General features: G+C 48.4%; 6 protein-coding genes across 6 annotated transcripts; 3 read left to right on the top strand and 3 right to left on the bottom strand.

The window, feature by feature from the left end:
* Positions 1-626: 626 nt before the first annotated feature.
* Positions 627-2,576, top strand: N7462_006624 (putative NAD+ kinase Utr1; the record flags this gene model as incomplete). Its single annotated transcript, XM_057078342.1, has 1 exon — positions 627-2,576. One exon carries the CDS (start codon positions 627-629, stop codon positions 2,574-2,576), a length of 1,950 nt encoding a protein of 649 aa, XP_056933922.1.
* Positions 2,577-3,879: 1,303 nt separating this feature from the next.
* On the top strand, positions 3,880-4,605 carry N7462_006623 (uncharacterized protein; the record flags this gene model as incomplete). Its single annotated transcript, XM_057078341.1, has 1 exon — positions 3,880-4,605. The coding sequence occupies one exon, from the start codon at positions 3,880-3,882 to the stop codon at positions 4,603-4,605; it is 726 nt and encodes a 241-aa protein (XP_056933921.1).
* A 661-nt stretch (positions 4,606-5,266) lies between these two features.
* N7462_006622 (GAF domain-containing protein) lies at positions 5,267-6,277 on the bottom strand (the record flags this gene model as incomplete). The annotated part of the gene is made up of 5 exons (XM_057078340.1): positions 5,267-5,377; positions 5,441-5,837; positions 5,940-5,944; positions 6,051-6,152; positions 6,275-6,277. The coding sequence occupies 5 exons, from the start codon at positions 6,275-6,277 to the stop codon at positions 5,267-5,269; spliced, it is 618 nt and encodes a 205-aa protein (XP_056933920.1).
* A 633-nt stretch (positions 6,278-6,910) lies between these two features.
* N7462_006621 (uncharacterized protein) lies at positions 6,911-7,665 on the bottom strand (the record flags this gene model as incomplete). Its single annotated transcript, XM_057078339.1, has 2 exons — positions 6,911-7,407; positions 7,470-7,665. 2 exons carry the CDS (start codon positions 7,663-7,665, stop codon positions 6,911-6,913), a joined length of 693 nt encoding a protein of 230 aa, XP_056933919.1.
* A 2,431-nt stretch (positions 7,666-10,096) lies between these two features.
* On the bottom strand, positions 10,097-11,843 carry N7462_006620 (CAZyme family AA1; the record flags this gene model as incomplete). The annotated part of the gene is made up of 2 exons (XM_057078338.1): positions 10,097-10,902; positions 10,958-11,843. The coding sequence occupies 2 exons, from the start codon at positions 11,841-11,843 to the stop codon at positions 10,097-10,099; spliced, it is 1,692 nt and encodes a 563-aa protein (XP_056933918.1).
* Positions 11,844-12,997: 1,154 nt separating this feature from the next.
* N7462_006619 (uncharacterized protein) lies at positions 12,998-13,692 on the top strand (the record flags this gene model as incomplete). The annotated part of the gene is made up of 2 exons (XM_057078337.1): positions 12,998-13,148; positions 13,358-13,692. The coding sequence occupies 2 exons, from the start codon at positions 12,998-13,000 to the stop codon at positions 13,690-13,692; spliced, it is 486 nt and encodes a 161-aa protein (XP_056933917.1).
* Between the last annotated feature and the right edge of the window lie 3,969 nt (positions 13,693-17,661).

Here is a 17,661-nt window from a genome sequence, read left to right as displayed (position 1 = left end):
GACGCTTAGAAATCTACATAGGCTTTTCGTAGAGCCGAGTTTATTGTCATGCTGACGGTCCTGCTGTCCCCAGTGTAAACGTCATATCGAAAGCGGTCGGCGATAACACCATCTTCCCCGACCGCCTGGAGGAGTTTTTGTGTGGAGCGCGATCTTCCGCGGTCTCGCTTCCGTTGTCGGCGACTCGACCACCTTCTCCGTGACTCTGGGAGTTGGAGCGCTCTTGGACTTCTCTGTCCATGTGCTTTCACTTTCTTTTAAACAGGGTTTTTACATCTGCTCGAGGCGCATCGTACCTGTGACAAGCCACCAGCCAGCAACCCCGGACTCCATTCCCTTCCAAAGCCCCCACTCGCCGATCGGAACACTCTCCTCCCTATTTATCCGGCGCAATATCCCTGTCGGCACATCCAAGACGAAGAACAGCGGTGGAAGACGGTGGAAGCTCTATCCCCGCCAAACTGGGCCCAGGGCAACGGTCGAACGGTCTCGTTGGACTGTGCACACATGCTTGAAGGAAGTGTTGGCCCGTAAACCCCGTTACATCCGGACCCCGGGTTTCGACTTGTCTTCTCCGTCCTCCTCGCCCAGAAATCCCACCAAGAAGCCAATCCAGGCTGCTGCCCATGGCGTCGCCCGGCAGTGATTCACTCCGATCTGACATACCCTCGACGCTGCCTTCCGTGTCGGTGCACTCTCCGTCTCACCCATCGAAAACGCCAACGGTGACCGCTGCCCCACCTCCTCCATCCTCCTCGTCCGTCGGCGCGGCCCTTTTGCGCGATTATGCCCTTCATATAGAACCCTCACAGACACACGAGGAGATCCACCCCCAGGACACCGCGCCACGGGCACCAGATAGCAGTGTATCATCCTCCCAGAAGACCGACCCTTCCGAGGAGACTCCTGGCTGGTCCCTGCCTTCCACGGCCTTTCGCCGATTTCGTCACAAATCCATGTCGGGATCTCGTTCCCAAAAAGCATTGTCCACCGACTGCATTCCTCGACAAACTATCATGAAGGCTCTTGCGTCGCGACCAACCTTGATCAACAGTAATCAAACCCCAACGTTTACCAACCCTTGGTCAGGCCTGATCGCAAACAACAACTCGAACGAAGCGTCGCCGTCCTCACCAGAAGACAAGGAGCGTCGGTGTAGCAATGCCTCCTCTCAAAAATTATCCAGTGCCCTTTCAAGCCTACAACTCAGCAGCTACCTGGAGCGTTCTCCGTCAACGGCCCGATTGATGCTCCAGTCTCCTTGTTACTTCCACCAGCGATTTGACGATGCTGTGAATATCAAGAAGGTACTCGAAGAGATCGCAGATGACGAATGGCTCTCGCATTCACGACTAGTTCAGACTGCAACCGGGGTCCGCGAGGTCTCGAAACAGCTGCAAAGGCGACCGATCAAACGGGCTGTGCGCAATATCATGATCGTCACCAAGGCACGGGATAACAGCCTGGTACATCTGACCCGAGAACTAACCGAATGGCTGCTTTCAACACCGCGCTATGGAAATGACCTTGGCGTCAACGTGTATGTTGATGCGAAGTTACGGAACTCAAAGCGGTTCGATGCCGCCGGTCTTCTCGAAAAAGAACCGCGGTTTGCCCAGATGTTGCAATTTTGGACCCCTGATCTCTGCTGGAGTTCACCCGAGAGATTTGATCTTGTCTTGACCCTCGGTGGTGATGGAACTGTGTTGTTCACCTCTTGGCTCTTCCAGCGCGTGGTACCGCCGGTGCTGTGCTTCTCCCTGGGCAGTCTGGGGTTCCTCACGAACTTTGAATTCTCAAATTACCAGTCGATTTTGAACGGCGTCATGGGAGATGTTGGCATGCGGGTTAATCTGCGCATGCGGTTTACATGTACAGTGTTCCGGAAAGACAGAAGCAAAGGAGCCGAGGCAGGTGCAGTCGAAGAAGGCGAGCAGTTTGAAGTGTTGAATGAGGTCGTTATTGACCGAGGGCCCTCTCCCTATGTTTCCAACCTGGAACTCTACGCTGATGACGAACTTTTGACTGTCGTCCAAGCAGATGGATGCATATTTTCTACTCCAACTGGCTCGACCGCCTACTCCCTGTCTGCTGGTGGCTCCCTCATGCACCCCTCGATCCCCGGTATTCTCCTAACTCCTATCTGTCCTCATACCCTCTCCTTCCGCCCGATGGTTCTGTCAGACTCCCACCTCCTGCGCATCGCCGTCCCAAACACCTCACGGTCGACTGCTTACTGCTCCTTCGACGGCAAAGGACGCGTCGAACTCCGGCAAGGCGACTATGTCACTGTCGAAGCCAGCCAGTATCCTTTCCCCACTGTTGTCTCCGACAGTGGCGAGTGGTTCACCAGCGTCCAGCGCGCACTGCGATGGAACACCCGCGGTGCCATCCAGAAGAGTTGGGATGGCGGGCCCGGAGACGCCGATCTCAACGACGGTGGTGAAGATGAGCAATGGGATATCGACACGGACGCTGGCCTCACCGGCACCGATAGCGGACTCGGCCAAAGTGAGGACGGCGACGCTCTATCGCCGAACCCGATGCGACGACAAATGAGTCTGCTGAACATGTAATTACTCGCTCCACGCCAACTTTCTTTTTACGATCTTAGATACCTTCATACAACCTTCGCTTGGATTTCCAGGCGACCTACGACATGCCAATTTTCGGTCTGCATTCTGGGATGGACGTTTCACGCATAGAGTCATGTATTTCTTTTTTTCTTTCTTCATCTTTTATTTGGGACGCAACTTTACATGTTTAGAGAGACGTCACCTGTCACTACATTATATATGGCTTTTGCTCTGGGGTCAGGATTTTCGCGATTTCGAGTGGCAGTTGAGCGCATTTTCGTTGGTTTGTAGATTAAACTGTCGCTACCTTGGATGCCAGAATCTTGTTTAGGGTACAGAATCCCGGGATACAATGAATGTCTTAATAACTCGAACTAGAGGATTTCGAACTTCTCCCGTGCAAGGCCATAGGCAGCCGATAAATCTTGAATTTGCGGGATACTCGCTCTACTAAACCTCGTGTGTCTTCTTCTGGGGCTCTCAGGAACGGATGGTGAACTTCAACAGGGCCACTTTTGTCCCTGGTGCCATTTTCTCTAAGAAGTAGATCGTATAGATATCGGCTAATTTACTTCAGTCTAGGGATCCATTTCCCTTTGGCAAGACAAATTAGCGCCCCAAAGCTTTGCGAAATTGGAAAATCGGATCCCAGGTGGACATCTCTGGGATAGAGATAATGGAAGGGACGCCAGATTGAATGGTGAATTTGAGGTGTCAGAACACCTCAAGACTAGAGACATGGTTTACTCCAGCTGGTCTACTACTAACTAGTGAGTTGCTATTTCGTACTAGTTGTAGATCCGTTCCAAAAGCGTGAAATCATGTTCCCTGTTGGGATGGACAGGAGACTACTGGTGGAATAATGTCAGCAACCAAGAATGGGAGCTGATTCAATCCCCAGTAAGTATATCGATACCAGGGAACCCTGATGCGCTTGAACAATGCATAATATAATTTGACTCTTTGAGACGTCATTGATCTATTCTGTCTTCGAAGCTGTCTGAAAAGACGACGCTTTGCCAATGGCCGGAACATGAATAGTGTCTGCGTTATTGGTTCGAGCAGTGACTGTTCCATCAACAAAGCATTCCTCATGTAACCTGGTCGCTATATCGACTAGCTTTGCAGATCGCCCCATGCAGTGAAACGCAGTGGCGTTTCGTCTTGATTGCGAACCAAGGACCCCGGGCTCAACCGTAGCCGCAGAACTATTGGAACTATTTAATGCAAGCGTTACCATACAGGGGTCCCCTGTAAACTGAAGAGAGAAAATCAATGAGCTCCGAACATAAACTTGGTCAACATGAAATATTCATCCACCATTCTCCGCGCGGCGGTTCTTTCTTCTATCTTCCAGGCCTCTGAAGCTCTCGTCGGCCTCTCATGGAGTGTTTCCGACGTATCCAGCTCCGGGATGACGGACATTACCTTTCCCATTTCCATGCCTGACGCAGCGCACAAATCCGGATACTATTTCGCGCAGCAATTCAACTTCGAGGGCCAGTCAGACGTGGGGTACACAGGTCTACAACCGCGCGAGGATAATGGCTCTCAGCCCGTGATTCACGGTGTTTTCTCTAGCTTCATTAGCGGGACAACGACCGACGACAGCAACTGCAGCGACGGCGCAGACGGCGGCGCCGGTGTAAGCTGCTCGGTGGACGTCACGGCCAGCTATGCGCATGGATACCTACTGAAGATCCAAAATACGTCGGGGACGACCTGGACGGGGACATTGGTCGATGCCGTGACTGGCACCGAGACCCATATCGGCTCTTATACTCTGCCGTCGGGCAGCGGAGGCATCAAAGGCTCCCAGGTCGGATTCGTCGAGTACTACCCGTGGAACTCTGGCACACATACGTGTGACCAGCTACCTAAAACATCGGTAACTTTTGGGGCACCGACCACATCGAGTGGAAACAGTGGGAGCCTGGGCAAACCGTATGAGTACGGTGATTGTGTCGGAAAGGTCGACTTCTCGACCAAGGAGAGCGGTAGTGGTTACGAGATCAGCGTTGGATTCTAGGAAGTTACAGGCAGGAATATGAGACAAGAGACAATGATCTATGGCGCTCTACCGACTTCGATCAGCAGAGTATAGTTGCTGAAATACAACCTGATTCTCAAATCACCCCGGTTACCGTCATACGTCCTAGCAGGGTGAGCGATTATGTATTTGAATAAACATTGTTAGATAATCCAGGGTGCATGTCTCCCCTAAACCTGACACGTTGGACCATGCTAACACGCGCGATGTCACTTGGCAGGGGTACAGGGACCCTGCGTTGCTACCCCACACTGCCGATCCTGTGTTTCACCAGGAGCTGTGGCCGAACTAGGTAGCATCTAAATTAAAGCTCGACCCCAGTAGGAGGCGTGATAGCAATATAGATCGCTTGGCGAACGAGCTAGGCACGCCGGGGTAGCTCTTAGCCTCACGACACAAAGACCTCCATTGGAGCAAGGTGCGTACAGAACTCAATGATCAAACCAAGCCAAGGGTCGAGCATGTAAGACATAGCGCCAAATTGTTTGAGACAGGAAAAATTGTAGGTACATCGAAATCCATATATAAACCGAACTTTTATCATCGTCCCAAACCGTCACCCATTTCAGCCCTTATTCATATCACGTAACACGACCCTTGATATATGACATTTTTTCATACAAGTAATTCTTGTCCTGTTTCACCAATCGCAGCTGACTGCCAGAAGTTCGGCCAGCTGTTCGAGGTACTTTTTGTCCTCATCGTCGAAGCCGGAAGGCAGGGTGCAGTCGATGTCAATGATGGCCACAGTCTATATAGGGTATACAAGTCAGACACATATTTGCCTAGTTCGGGGCCGACAACTCGAACTTACCTCTCCATGGACAAGAATCGGAACAACAATCTCACTTCGACTGTCCGCATCGCATGCAATGTGACCGGGGAATTCTAGTACATCAGGCACGACCACGGTCTTCTGACTGGCCGCAGCAGTCCCGCAGACACCCTTTCCAAAGCGAATTTGTTGGCATGCGGGCTTGCCGTGGAAGGGACCCAGGAGCAAGACTTGATCTTCGGGAGAGGCGTATGTAGTGGAGATAGTCACGCCGGTCATAGCTGGCGCACCGGGGAGAGGAGGGGAAGAAACGGGCGAGGCGAGGGCGGGAAATTTGTCATCACGAATGTAGAAGCCGGCCCAGTTTACAGCGGAGGAAGGAGAAGGGAGCGCTGCATAGGCGTGCCAGAGAAGGGAGGAGATGTTCGACAGGTTGCTAAGAGGCTGTTAGCTGCGTGTTGCTGTCTGGACCAGGGGAGTCGCGTAGGTGCATTGGGGATGCGCCATTGGTGGAAGCACAGAAGGCATGATGACTGACCTGACCTATTTGTGGCAGCAGCAAGTCAGTTCACTGTCCAAAAGCTGGGTCATCGATCCCAATTGAGGAGGGCATGGGCCACTGGGATCGAAATCTTTGGATGGTACATACCCAGTTCCGCTGGCCGTCCAAAAGACCGCTGGCTTGCTGCAGCAGCTGCGTGTACACCTCCTCCTTGGTTGTACCAAAAAAATACGACGAATCCGCGTGCGGCTAATAGATGCGATCGAGTCAGTCATGTCTGAGATCGCTGCGATCCTCGGTCTTGGGGCCGGATCTGCAAGGTCTGCAGGGGCCAACCGCTCGCGAAAAGCACAAAAGGGTCGAAGTCGTACCATTTTGCGAGGGCAATGTTGGGGATATCAATGAGAATCAGTGGAAACGAAGAGCAGGAGGGTGAAATCGGGGGGAGAAAAGGGGGTCAATGGCGCAATTGCGGCGTCGCGATGGAGGTGCAGATTAAGAGTTACGAGTTGGTGGGGAAGCGCAACAGACGCTGGCGTTCGGGTTATCTCCTTCCCTGAGAGACTTTCGACCCTTCGACTCTGCCCGACGACAACCTTCGGCTCCACGTCTCCCCTCACCCCCTCGTTTGCCTTCTTCCACAGTAATTGGTCTCACGCTTCTTGGGTTTCTCGTGGATCCAACTCATTCAGCTCAACCGAAGCGCCCGATGTAGCGACTTCCATGGCGAGCCCCCGAGCTGCTAGCTCCGAGCCGTGACCACGGAGAATGTTATCGCCACCACGCAACAGGACCCCCGCTCGGTAACTTTAAAGCAGCTCCGTCGGCACAGCGTGTCGCGACCAAATCGGATCGCATTTCAAACGCCTGAGCAAATGGCCAGTTACACCCCGCGTGGATCCATGTGCCAGCTTAAACCTTCTTCACCCCTCCCTCGTTCGCATTCCCCGAGTCTTTATCGTCCCGAAACTCAAGGGGAGGGGGGACTGCGTTCATAACGGGAGACTTCAACGACTCATTCTTTGGACCGTCAAGTAGGGATTGCCTATTGGCAACCGGACCCCAGAACCTTTGGGTACCGCTGTGGTTGGGCATGGAGGGAGATAGTCCTTGCTGGACTCGGACATAGATCGCTGTGGATATGGTCGAGGCGACCGCCAGTCCTCGGAAGGCCCATCTTCTAGATCGCTGCCTTCCGCAGCATCCTCGCCAAGGGGGCGGATCTCGGGGATTGAGACCAATGACCGAGCCTGCGAGCTGAATACCCGGTCAATCTGATGTTTTTGCACCAGGCCGCGGATAATTTGATGGACCTCGACCTGGAGAATCAAGCCCACTCGCAAGATCGATCGCTTCCTAATTTGGAATCCCTGGCTGGGGTACCCGGATTGATGACGCCGGGCATCCAGGGCCTTGGTGCCTTTAATCCAGTCGTCCGCAGAGTCTGGGTTGAAAAGCTGCTCCTGAACGTGTACTTCGTCCGGAGTGATGCGTACAACGGGGCCTGTCAGACTTGGGTCAGTTGAGAAAAATCTTCTAATCTCATCCCAGATAACGAATAACTACCATATTTTTGATGCATTCTCTCGATTTCGGTACTGAAAGAATCCGCCCCCCACGCAGCAAAGTAAAGCTCATAGAGGCCTGTCAAACCGGCCAGTCGTGGCCCGGGGAACTTGCTGAGAGGATGGACATGGAGACGGTAAATCCCCACAACGAAGCCGTAAGCTATGACACTGCCTAGGAGGAAACAGGAAAGCATGGTATTTGAATCTTCTCAAAAAAAGGGTTGAGATAATGTTTGGCTTCTTGAGAAGGACCCTGGAAGTATGTGAAGGCCCAAGTCGGGATATCGAGGCCAATAGATACCAGACTGCCCGATAAGTAGATTCGACGATGATCGCTCTTCTCAGTACTCTTGCCAATAGATTCTGCAGTCAATCCTCTTACACATCAACCCTGCGCAAGAAGTCCAATCCGGATATGAAATGGGGTAATACGGCATTCGAAGCGCTAAGGACCGGATGCTCGCTCAACGCTGCAAGAAGACCAAGCCGCGAAGCAGTTTGGAGAATGAGAACCTCTGCATTCGCTACACAAAGCAACTTATTCTTCCCTCACACCCATGTCAACTGCTCTGACACTTGCCCTCATCGTGCAGGAGTCCACAAGCACATGATACTGATCAACGGTGTAGGATGCTTTTCATTGGCCAACTGGCTTGCCATACCGCATCTTTGCCGACCCCAGTGCACAGGGAGCAAAGATTCTCGTCCTGCTTCCAAATCAGCTATTGGGCAAAATACGACATGTGGATAAGGCCATACCGGGGCAAAGTGTCCGCAGGATGCAGTCAAGAACATCTCTCTGGATCTTTGTGGGGGCCCCGATTGGAATCGAGATCACATTTGTAGACCGCTATTTGGTTCGTCCATCTTTGCCGAGCAAAGTGTGGTGTGATCAGTCAATCCTTTCGGGACGCTTATGCATTGTCGAAAGGCTACTGGGCATCATTCCTTATAGAGCTAGCTTCGAACCGGGCCGATCCTTTCAAGGCCAAAGAACACGAGCTCCTTTCCACCCACTTTGTATGGCAGTAAACTCGATGGTCCATGACCTAGAATATATCATTTTCAGTGGGCTTCGATTACAAGCAATGCACAATAATAGGAGGACTAAAAAATCGTCGCATAAGATATTACGCGATCACCCCCGCTGCCCCCGCTCCCCCACCACCCCAACTGCACAATAAACACTATGACGTTACACAATGTGCTATGTGGAGTCATTGACCATTCTGTGGGGTTGTTATCTGACAACTACCTCCTCATTTAAGTGTGAACCACCAACTAATCGAATCGATCGACTTGCATTTTGAGATTCATTTGCATGGCCGGGGCTCCTTGTATTGGGTGGCACTGTTGATTGGTCAAACAAAGGTCCAACAAACCATATCTACAATTCCAAGGACATCTTGAGCATAACATGCCAGATCCAAGTGTGAACAGGAGGGGAGCACAAGGACAGGTGGACATGTCATATGAGAAACCGCACCGGTAGTGATACAAACAGCACGTTTGTTGTCAAAGATGACATGAGATTGAGAATACCGGGGGGGGGGGGTTGACAAGATAGCGGGCGCATAGAGTTGGGTGATGCATACCTGGTTCATAAAGGAGAGAAAATACAAACTTCGCATGATGCATCTACGCATTAATCAACAATACGAGTAAGGAAAATGGCCCGAAAATCAGTACAGACTTCACTTCAAAAAGCAACTCATGGAGCGTGAGAGGTAAGCTAAGAAAAATGACCTGGGGACCGCTGATCGGTGCCGTGATTACTCTCTACCGTCATAATTTGTACGGACACTTGACAGATATTTTATACTTATATTAATTATCATGAATGCAGTGCCCCGCACTCTATTTAATTTAATTATATGCAATCATCAATGGGGCCTTTGAATCGCTATGTTGGTGTTGATGGTCTCCAAGGGGGACGTTTTCTGCTGATCACTCTTGGAACCCACACGTCATTACACTACCTCATTCTCATCCCTGACGAAGTAAAATTGTCAGAAGTCTATCTGTTCAATTTAATCACAATAGTTTTCATGCCATGCTTACAGAAAATCCATTTGTAGGACCAGGAGATATATAGAGCAAATGGTGCGCATCTTCTGCTCCGCATGCAGTGTCGTAAGGGCTCAACTTTTCATTCTTCCTGTTTATACTAGTATTAGGAATGAGATTGCTAGAATATATTTAGGTTTTTTAGTACATGTAATTCAAAATTCCCGTTGCCTATGCAATCCAATGTGGATAAAACTGAAGACGAAATGAGAAGTAGCCAACTCCTGAAAGATTCTTAATAGAGGGCTGATATACTATATAAAAGCCAAATTTTATTAATGGCTGGGCTGAGTATGGAACAACCACCAAAGTTTAAGACTTCTCTTCCGCCATAATTAATTCTATCCTAGGACTATGAAGATGCTCCGACAACTCAATGGGCTATGCAAAGATAGTGAAAATTAGTACTAAGTAAAATAATAGTTGTAGGTAGCTGAACAGTCAAACAGAAGAATGGTATTAGGACAAGATTTTCCAAACACTCCCAAGATTCAACGCCAACTAACATATTCCCATATATCATGCTTCTCTACGCTGGAAGCCAACTTCTCAAGTCCATCAGACACCCGAATCATCCTGCTCAATGTTGTATGAGGTGTCGTATGATATCCAAGACTTGCAGTTTTTCTCAAGAGACTTATGATCAATCAATTTTTTGATCTCGTCATAGCGCTCCACGAACTGTAAGGCAAACCCCTCTGAAGTATGCCATCCAATATGACAATGCATTAGCCATGCACCTGGGTTGTCTGTCTCGAAAGCAATAAGCAGATATCCAGTGCTTTCCAGCATTGCGGTATCTCTTCGTGGAGGGTTCGTGTGGGATATAGTGGTTCCATCCCAGGGATTTGTTCCTTGAGCGAGAATGAAAAAATCGTGACCATGCAAATGAATCGGATGAGAAATGGGCAAGGAAGTATTGATCAGTAGATACACCCATTCATTGGCGTTTGGAAGCTCGATCACTCCACTCGAATCGGAAAATTCTGTAACGTCGTTGTATATTTGAAGCAGAGTAGGGTCTTGCCAGTCAACCTGCATGGTAGTACTATTGAGATACCAGCGGAAAAGATTGTTTGAGTTTCTCGCGACCGTCACATCTTCCATTGAATCCCAGTCAGGATTGGAGACAGACTTTGATACCACAGGTACTAAGTTACTTAGGTCCTCATCGATGCATGCATCGACACCATAGTCATATGGACTGGTTGTGGGCGTACCAACTTTGGTATGGTAGTGAAGAATTCCCTTGATATTGTCGACACTTTCGTTCTCAGAACATTCAGTCTGTGGAATGGCTCGGATCCAGAAATTTCTTGCAACATCCGCCTGGTTCATTTCTACAATTATATCATATCTTTGACCTGGAAAGAACTCGTCAGAACCAATTGTACTAAGAAGAATGGATGAACATCTTACCCATGCCAATATTAATCCATTGTGTAGTGTACGGCTTTATAGGCACAAGGTCCATAGCAATGACCGTCAAAGTGTGATTGTCAATCATGAACTTCCAGTGAGTATCAATAGCAGCATTGATAAGCCTGATTCTGTACTTTGCCCCTTTATTAGCCCTCATAGTGAAACGGCTTCCACTTGTGTCATTGAACACATTCGTTCCATTTATAAGACCATTATCTAGAGTTGGTGGGCCCCTTGTTTGCGCCTGGATGAATAATTGGTCGGCCGTCGCATGGGACCAATCATTCAAAAACATAACGCCCTGATCAACATCATAATTCGAGCTTGCAGGCCCGTTGATGATTATACCGCCAAAAACCCCTTCCCAGGCTTGAAGACCAATGTGAGAGTGCCACCATGATGTACCGTATTGAACTGCACGCCATTTATAGGTTATCGAAGATCCAGGGGCAGTTGGGCACTGTGTGATAGAAACAACACCATCATTTTGATTTGTGTAATTTTGCCGTATGCCATGCCAGTGAATACTGGTTCCATTCTTAACAGCGTCAAGATGATTCGTGACATGTATAACGACATTGTCGCCCCAGTCTGCGTAGATTGTGGGACCTGGAATAGTGCCGTTGACTGCCATTGCTGAGCGGAAGACTCCATCTGGAGCGACAGTCACTTCATCAATCGAAAACCAATATTCACGAGTGACACCAGTATTGGGGACAATTTCAGTGTAGTCGGTATTTATGGTGTAGTCACACCATTTAGTCCTTTTGTGGGCTGAATTGCCCTTGCATGCTTTGGACGACTTCCGTGCCTCCAGGCCCGGAATTGAAAAGGCAGCAGTGGCCAATGTATAGGTGAAAATAATAAAAAAAGAGACAAACATGATGAGACTCGATCAGAACCAAGTCCCGATGTAAGTCATCAACTTTAAAGGACAAAAAAAATGAACGATTGACTTCAAATCAGTGCATTGACCAAGGACTGACTGCTTAGACTTTGATGATTTCCACATGGCCAGTAATCTGGCTTTCCAAGGGCTATATAAATGCATCTGGTTCATTTGGCTACCAAGGCTGAAAAGGACATGTCTGCGATTCGGAAAGCCAGGACATCCACGAGGCCACCTGCGGCGACCCACCATTACTCCACTAATCGAATTAACCAAATGAAGACGCAGGTGCCACCGAGGAACAATTCTTGTAACGTCCGTAAAAGGAAGCGAGAAATTCTTTTCATCTAATGGCCCGATATCAAAGAGCTGGCAATTCTACCGAATTTTCCTGATCTCGCTTCGCTTCAGGGCGTATATAGCCAGGATGCTATTGGTCACAAAAGGTTCTATGGCTTCAAATGCCCCTGTTCAGAAGAAGAAATACCCGGGAACTTCGTATCGACCACAAGGCTTCATCTGTATGTCTCAGTTTCTTCACGTGGAGACTGGTTTCTCTATGCCCAAAACGGTGAGATTCCAGTCACATCTGGATCCGATATCATGGGAGCTTACATTGGAATAACGCCTCATCAGGCGGGATTTCTGTATGAATTGAGTAGGATAATTGGTAGATTAGTGCTAGCTCTATTTCTTCCACTCTCACAGTATCCCGCGTGGCGCCCTGCATTGCATGCGTCGTTCCTTCTTCGGCGCTCCAGGTTCTGTATCTAGCAATAAAAAGCAAATATCCTCGTGATGTAGCTAACGAAGTAATTCCTGGGCAACCATTCTAGGCGACCGTATACGAGGTCGACCCGTAATGGCTTAGTAGGTGGCTCATGAAGCAATTTCAAATTTTCGTCATCCATATTCAATTGCTTCCGGGTTGGAGAGGAATACGTACGACGCAGGGGCTATCACGGCTGTGAAGCCGGAAGAGGATACGATGCTTATAACTCGAAGTACGGACCACCAAGTCCATCTCCCACGTCCTTTTCTATCTCTCCTACCATCAATCCTTGATACGTTGTTTTGTTATTCTGCTTTTATCATTGTTGCCGACTACACAGATTTAAGTCTGGCGATTACATGCTGAGGCATTCGAAATGTTGCTTATCTATTCTCTTTGCCTTCTTTCCACCGCTTTCGGGCTTCTTTGCTCGTCTCAGCCATTGAATGCACGGGGAGTTGATAGCAAGTTCAGCATCTACGCCTTCGGGGACAATATCAGCGGACTGCAGGTCTACTATGCTGACGGTACAGAATGCCCTGCGAGCTCGTCCAAATTTCTCTCTCAAAGTCTGACTGTCATTCCTTTTGATCACAGGCATAGCCAAGATCGGCGATCCTATGCAGTCTAATGCAACTGATGTGGCTCCAGTCTACTGTATGACCTCCCATCGCTAAATCAAACGATTCAACGGTTTATTTTACCGAGTTGCTAACTGAGTATCCCGTGCTCATAGTCACGGTCTCCAGTTCAGCGGAGTACACGTGGCTTGCGCATGCCGACTCGAAGAACGCCAGCTGGTCGACGAAAATACTATACATGGCCGATGGCGGCTCGAGCGAGGTTGGCTTCACCGCATCAAGCACCACCGGAAAGCTCACCAACGTCTGGTGGACCTATGGTCGCTATGTCTTAGTGAAAGTGGATGGGGCAAGTTTCTATGCTGAGCCAGTCCAGGGCGTCTCTGGGGATTACTTGCTCTCATGGAGTGATTCGGACGAGTCAAGTACTGATAAGATCCTTGTAACGTTGAGAACGATTGAGGCTTCGACTGAGTCTGTACTGAATTAAAGCAATGCGGGGAGTGGTATGAGCTTTCCGAGTAAGATGGGTGGGATGGCGGGATTTGGTGATTTGGGGAGTCAGGGATTGGCTGGGAGGACCTCGTGGAAGATTCTTTAGCAGTTTGCCAAGGCGAAAACCAAGATAGTCCTTTCGGGGCCAAGAGTAATGCAAACGAATAATTCAAAGGCTTTATCTCCAGAATATCCTCATCAGTGCATTTGGATGTGGGTAGGGCTTTGGTGGGTCCGGCGGACATGTGGCTTGTGCAACAAACCTGTCTAGACCCCGGTCGAACGATGCGTGGGGGTGGATACTAGCCGATCGGTCAGATCGTACACCATCGGCGGTTAGCCACGTCAAATCGCTAGCCCATTTTTGAATTGAACCGAAGCAGGGTGTGGATGCCAAGGGCAACTCGGCATCCATTGTCCTCGTATGGCTATCAATGACCCTCAGCCCTCCTTGTCAGCCTCCTGGCCTTACTTCCATATGTGCCGAGACCTTCCATGGTGCCGCTCTATGTCATCATATCACATATCTAACCTAAGCTATCTCGGTTATTATTACCGGGGAATAGAAATAACCTAGCGTGTTTCCCCTAGATCAAGGTTTGTTTTGTGGAAATCGTTTCAATCAGAACATCCGTGCGGCTCTCTTCCTAAAGCCTCCACTGTTGGCCTCCGGGCTTAGGAGATTTACCGGGATGCAATTACGCCCAAGTTTAGGGTGATCTGTGTCGGGGTGAGACATGTTTCCCGAGCGAATGGCACTCGATATTAATTTTACGGGATGTGCCAAGGACGGGATAGGGAACCTTTCGGGTCAAATCTATTGGCCAATGCACTCTCCAACGCAGCAAGAAGCCGCCCAACAGCCAAGGTTAATATACATTCTTTGACTATGATATCCATTTCAACCAGCATTCAGCTGGGACGCCTGGTCAGATCTAGATAGCTACGATGTCTAGTATCCGGATCTTCTAATTTCCCGAACGGCAGTGAACTGCACGGGCTGTGCTAGCTACATGATATCCACAGGTAAGTAAGTCACTAAGGAGAATTTTATGCGACCTAATCACCTCGGAAATGCCGATAGAAATTCAAACACTGACGTGGATGTGACTTCATTTTCCAAATTTATAATTTTTCTTTCTTTCTTTTTTTTTGATTACGGTTATAAAGACCCATCCAGAGGCTGCATGTACGACATACAGTCCAGTTTGACCCCGCACATATCTCGGGCGTTCGCTAGGTCATAAGCCCCCACTGGAGCCCGGGTCGGGTATGAATCCCGCGTGGTCACGCAGCCTGTGATCGAATATCCCTGCAGATCTCGCTTCTACTTACGCTTTGAGATAGTCTGTGGGGGCCGAATCGGAGATCTGGAAAGGCTCCATTGTGGCTTTCCGTGCTCCCAGCATAATGGGTGACTGTGTGGGCTATCCATGTCTCCAGCATGCGTGATGATTACTTGAGTAAAAGGGCTTACGCGTGCAGTGTTTGCCTTCGAGAATTGAGACATGGATAAATATAGAAACAGCATGGCCGCTCAAACGCTTTTCTTGGTTGAAAAACTGCGATTTTTTCCATTCATATATCCTATTATTTTATATCCAGCGGTATTCGGTCAATATGCATATCGTCCAATTACACGTAGTAAGCTTCGTCATCACCACCATACGTACTCAAAGAAGCAACTTTAGTTTGAAAATACCTATCTTGCAAAAAGGGGTTCCATTTGGCACTTCAGATGATATTATTGTCAAAGACATTTGAATTCGAGACTAAACGAGCGTGAGAGCCCGTCTGTTTCCTAACTATATGCTTCTCGGCCTCAAAGTCTTATTTCATTGTAACGTCAGAGTTCTCAACACTTGGTATTCAAAACCCGAGCTCCGACTAGAATATAAATCCCCGATATGGCTCCTCTTCACTGTCAAGGGGGCTTACTAAGACGTCTATTACAGTATTAGGAGTCCCATTCATATTTTAGTTTCGAAATTATAACCAACATAAAATAATCTTTAGTGCCCCTCTACGCATCCATTCCATCCATTCCCAATTGCGATTTCCTTATTACTGGCTTCCAATAAGTCATTTGGATAGGTAATCATAACGCTCAAAAGATATCCATTAGTAATTATTGGACCACAAAATTCTGATCCTGGGACGCGTAGGCCTGTGGACGTCTCACAGTAGGTAGATACAGGAACACCTTTTCCGACTTGCCTTTCCCTCCAATATTGTACGCACTGCTGTCATTGCCAGGGCGTTTAAGAATTCGGGCGATGTCCTCCTATACTCTAAGAAACCAATAGCTGGATGGGGAAGGTGACATTCCTGGAGAGTTTTGATTCGTCAACCTGATGATCTTGCTTTGTTGCTGTAGGAGATCCTAGCCTGTCTCACAGATTTATTCTGCTGTTCGAAATCATTCAAATACGTGACATACACAGACACTCAACATCAATATTTCAGAATAGACCAGATGGTAGAATTTGACGTGAAAGACGATGCCCTGCCATTCTTGGTTTCATTCGGTTTTCCTGATTCTTGTTTGGAAGGTTCGATACTGTTGTCCCTTGATTCTTTTTTTCACACTGATTGCCATCAATCAATTAATCAATATTCTTATTTCTGTTTCAGCTTCCTGAATTTAGAGGGCGGTATGCAGGAATTTGCGCCTTCTGGTTTTCGCCAGTGCGCATAAGAAGTATTGCTTGCAACATGAAGCCAATCGACAGCGATTGGAATGAAAATATTGAAATAAATACAGACAAAAGAAATGATTGAAACGAAAGAAGGGGAAACACCAACCCGGCGGTGCTGAATCCCGCAACAGTCCTCGGAGCCTTGCCAAGGGCGTCATATCACAATATGTACCATTTGTAGCTTTAACAGAACAGCTTCTAATATGCGGTTAGACTGATAGATAGATAATGCTGCCTGCCTTATCGCTGGAGACGATCGAAGCTATATGGCGATAGAATCTCCCCGCCCCCTCCCGCATCTAAATACCTATCTCTATCTAATGCAGTATCCCACTTGCCTACTTCGCATCTCCTACGCACCACCTCTATGGTAGGCTTCTATCACCGAGCTCTAAGTCACTGGTCAACTATTTTATTATATTACTGTATTGATTAGCAGATCCGGAATACTATATCTCACTTCTCCTTGCCTCTTCTATACCTATATACCTACACACTCTTCTAATACGCGCATCCGCTACTACGTACTTCTCTACGCCTATTTTTCTTTCTATTAGATATGTTATTAGATCACTAATATAAGGGAAAAACCAATAATTATCGGGCTAATGTGGTGTTAGAGTACTACTTGCAGGGTAGCGGCCTGTTAGTCAAGTAAGGAAAAATGAATACAATATAGAACCGTGATAGAATAAAAAAGATAATAAGGGTGTATTATACTATTAACTAAATCTTGAAGAGATTCAGTTCGAAAGGAAGGGGGGATTCTCTTTCTATAACCTACATGTCGTTATCCCGCTGCTTGCCGGATCAATTACGGTAAAGGAGTCCGATTCCAACTTGTTCTTCTTTATGAACAAATATCGTTATGTGTACGATTCATACCCGAAACAAGTCGGTTAGCCGGGATAACATCAAATGTGGTTATTCCATAACAATATGTGTGGGCGACAAAAAATGCGTGGCCCACCCCCAATCCGCAGGGTTGGGGGGGGGGCGCTGGAAGGCACTAACAGCCGCCCTTACCTTACGGCTTGCCGACGTGCCGCTTAAGCCATAACTTAACTTCCGTCCTGAGCCAAGGTCTGCAGAATGGTCCCGGTATTCTATACAGCGGTTTTCCCTCCATTTCTTTCTAAACCTCAGGGAAAGCCACAACTAGCGCACGTATTACCCAGATCAAGCCTCAAAATCCACTCAACCAGGAGGTGGAGCCGAGGGAACAGTCTGAGTATATGATTCAGATCTTTTAACGATATTTAGCT

Source organism: Penicillium macrosclerotiorum (genome assembly GCF_028827735.1).
Source record: "Penicillium macrosclerotiorum strain IBT 26536 chromosome Unknown utg000006l_segment0_segment0, whole genome shotgun sequence".
Classification (NCBI taxonomy): domain Eukaryota; kingdom Fungi; phylum Ascomycota; class Eurotiomycetes; order Eurotiales; family Aspergillaceae; genus Penicillium; species Penicillium macrosclerotiorum.
This window is presented reverse-complemented; position numbering and strand designations above follow the sequence as displayed.